This window comes from Anarrhichthys ocellatus, unplaced genomic scaffold (genome assembly GCF_004355925.1).
Source record: "Anarrhichthys ocellatus isolate YVR2014 unplaced genomic scaffold, GSC_Weel_1.0 scaffold87, whole genome shotgun sequence".
Lineage (NCBI taxonomy): Eukaryota > Metazoa > Chordata > Actinopteri > Perciformes > Anarhichadidae > Anarrhichthys > Anarrhichthys ocellatus.
The window spans coordinates 517,345-520,433 of NW_022280117.1; the positions used below are offsets into that span (position 1 = coordinate 517,345).

Genomic DNA, 3,089 nt, shown 5'->3' on the forward strand with positions numbered 1-3,089 from the left:
GGGGGGGGGGAAATAGGGGTCGATGAGGTTCCCTCAGCTAACGCATTACAGGGTCATTCATTCGTTTCATATCTGACCCACTTGTTCCAGAGTCGAATGAACTCTTTTCTAAACGATGATGATGAAAGTCTCCATGTTCTGGGCTCCTCGTGTGTCCGCTGCAGCCTCAACAACAACGAACCTTCATACCGAGTTTCTAAAGACAAAGTTCACGAGCGGCTCAGTGAACAGATAACAAACGGTAAGTTACTACGCAAACACACATCTGTGCAACAACACGCCGCCTCTGTGGACTGTTACCTCAAGGGCAGAAGGTCAGAGGTCTGGATCTTCAGAATAAAGTGAGAAGGTTGAGACGGCTATGAGTGAGCTGCTGTTATTCACGATTCAGACACATAGATACGTTATTGTCTAAATGAATATTAATGCAGGTAATGCAAAATGAAAGGGGATTAAAAAGGAATCGAACAGTAAAAACAGAGCAAGAATAATGATTTTGGATGATAATTGTATTATTCCATTATCCTATTCAGCGTCGCGGGGCGCTACACAGCTAACATTGGGCGAAGTTTATCGCAGGGCACATATAGCGACAGACAAACATTCACATCTCAAAATAACTTAAGCTGCATGTCTTTGGACTGTGGGAGGAACCCAGAGGGAACCCGGAGGGGACCCACGCTGCCACGGGGAGAACGTGCAAACTCCACACAGAAGGACCGCCCGGGATCGAACCTCTTGCTGTGAGGGGACGGTGCTAGCCACTACACCACCGTGCAGTAATATCATTATTATTATTATCTAATATTTAGCTGTGTCTTTTCCATGTGTTCTGACTACATATCAGAGGGAATCAAATGTTTTATTGTTCATTAAACTCTCTCAGTCATGGAGGGTTTCAGAGCGACTGCTGGTCAAACATTCCTGGACCAGTTACCTTTACCTCTATGTAACGTGTACAGACAATATATAGAGCCAGTGGCCACTTTATGAATGTAATGCAGCAGCTCTCAGGCATTAACTCTACCTTTACAGAGATAATAGCGTAACAATAGGTAATAATCGAACCATGCATTGACCATTGAGGTTCATCAAAGTGGTCGCACGTGGTTCCGTCAGCATCACATTTAATGACAGCAGAGAACTTAAAGGAAACAGAAGCTGAACCCACCGATGCCTTTGTATTTGGGAGGATTGGCCTTCTCGTCCAGCTGCAGCTGTGTTTTCACGTATTCTGTGGGGAAGGTGATGCAGATCTCGATGCCTCCCGCGAGCCCGCCTGAAACAACGGTGACAAACACGCCGTTAAGACGAGACTCATTCTGACGAGACAATAAGACGTTAAAAGGTTTCTTATTTTGTGCATTTCAGGGAGAAAGAAGCGTTCAGACTGCCAGTATTAACAATGACTGATTGTTGAAATGTAGTTTTTCTACTACTTCACCACTATATTTTCTATTCTTAAATGATGTCTTTTATAATTGCAAATTCCTTGTATGTGCAAAAGTATTGTAATAAACCGAATTCATGATCTTTTTGCAACGCTTTGTTGACCCTACTGAACAAAATAATGTTGTACTTTTACACTCAAATACTTCGTAGTTTCACAAAGTGTAAAGCATGATTTGTAAGTATGGAAAGTATTAAAAGTTTGGTTTTAAACAGGTCATATTAATCACGCTTATCTTGTTAAAGTATTCCTGCTGTTTTTTTCACAACTAAAAAAAATGATAATAAAACTTTAATTATAATGCACATTTCAGACAAAAACATGCAATATAACAACAAAATATAAATAAAAACACAAATGCAAGAAAAAAAAAAACAGCAGAAATTATTCTTTAAAAAAGATAAATTAGAAATAAATACAAAAATAATATATAGTAGATAAATAACAGTATTGCTGGTGAGGGAACATAAAGTTGAAGTTTCTAGGTAAATAAAAGGTGAAGTTTTCCTTTATTAGTTTATTAATAATCATCTGTGTTTCACACATTAATAAGCAGCTCCACCTTAAAAACCCGGATGTCACACATCTGCCGTTGAACAGCAAACCCTCAGCCGGCAGCTGATTGGCTCAGCTGACCTCGGTGTGATCCGGCCCACAGACCCTCCCACCCATGGCCTGACTCCCAACTCTAGGGGGTGTGTGTTGGCCCCTCAGAGCTCTCTTACGCACACACGGACACACACACACACACACGCACGCACGCACGCACATCTACAGCAGCTCCTCTGATGGGCTCCAGGTGTTCAAGTGGAGGAAACAAGTTCGACAAGTTACACCTGCCTCTGTTGATGTCTCAGAATGCTCACACTACACCTTTGATGAGTGAGTTATTGTTTAAAAAAAAACACATTTTTGCAGATGTAATACAATAATCCTAAACACTGTTTTTCATTGATAAAAGCTTGAATTAATCCTCTGTTTGTATATAATAAAAGTGGCTTTTATTGATGCTTTTAACGTGCATTCGTTCCACCAAAAGGCCGTGCAGAGAAACACAACACACCCGTTATGCAATCACTAGATTACAGCCTTCGAGCTGCACTCACAGGCATTCCTTCAGTTAAAGCTGCTGCAGCCGGACCTACAAATTAAGTTTGCATCAAAAAAACAACTCAGTCACATCGTCTGCAAACAAGAATCTGTTTAGTTCAAACTGGGGGAGAAGATTTAGAACCAGTTTATTGAGTCAGACGTGTGTGAACACGTGGAGAAGTATTTTAGTGTGTGTTCAGTGTTTATTTACTTCTTTCTTTTAAAGATACTTGTTATCGTAATTCATTGTCAAAAGTACAATAGTTACCTCTGAGATGAAGTAGTGCCTCTAGATTACTTCCCACTACTCACTATAAAACAGTCTCTACAGCAGTTTTACTGCACATCTGGAATGATTAATGATTGCGTAACAAACAGCGTTGATGATCTGAACGTACACTGTTGAACGTGAGCAGAAGCTGACGAAGCAAAGTGCTTTGTCATCGTGATGACCTGAGGCCTCCGAGCTCACAGTGAAAGGTCACGAGGTTGATAGAAAACACGCACAGAACTGCTGACGGGGGGGGGGGGGGGGGGGGGGGGGGGT

At 41.5% G+C, this 3,089-nt stretch overlaps 1 protein-coding gene across 1 annotated transcript in view; it reads right to left on the reverse strand.

Moving 5' to 3' along the window:
- The window catches only part of slc25a1b (slc25a1 solute carrier family 25 member 1b), a gene marked incomplete at its 5' end in the record, with an annotated part of 5,533 nt that extends 4,172 nt beyond the window's left edge, over nt 1-1,361 (reverse strand). Inside the window, one exon of the mRNA XM_031875166.1 lies at nt 1,172-1,361. Coding sequence (XP_031731026.1) covers nt 1,172-1,361 — 190 coding nt within the window. The remainder of the gene's footprint in view (nt 1-1,171) is intronic.
- Between the last annotated feature and the right edge of the window lie 1,728 nt (nt 1,362-3,089).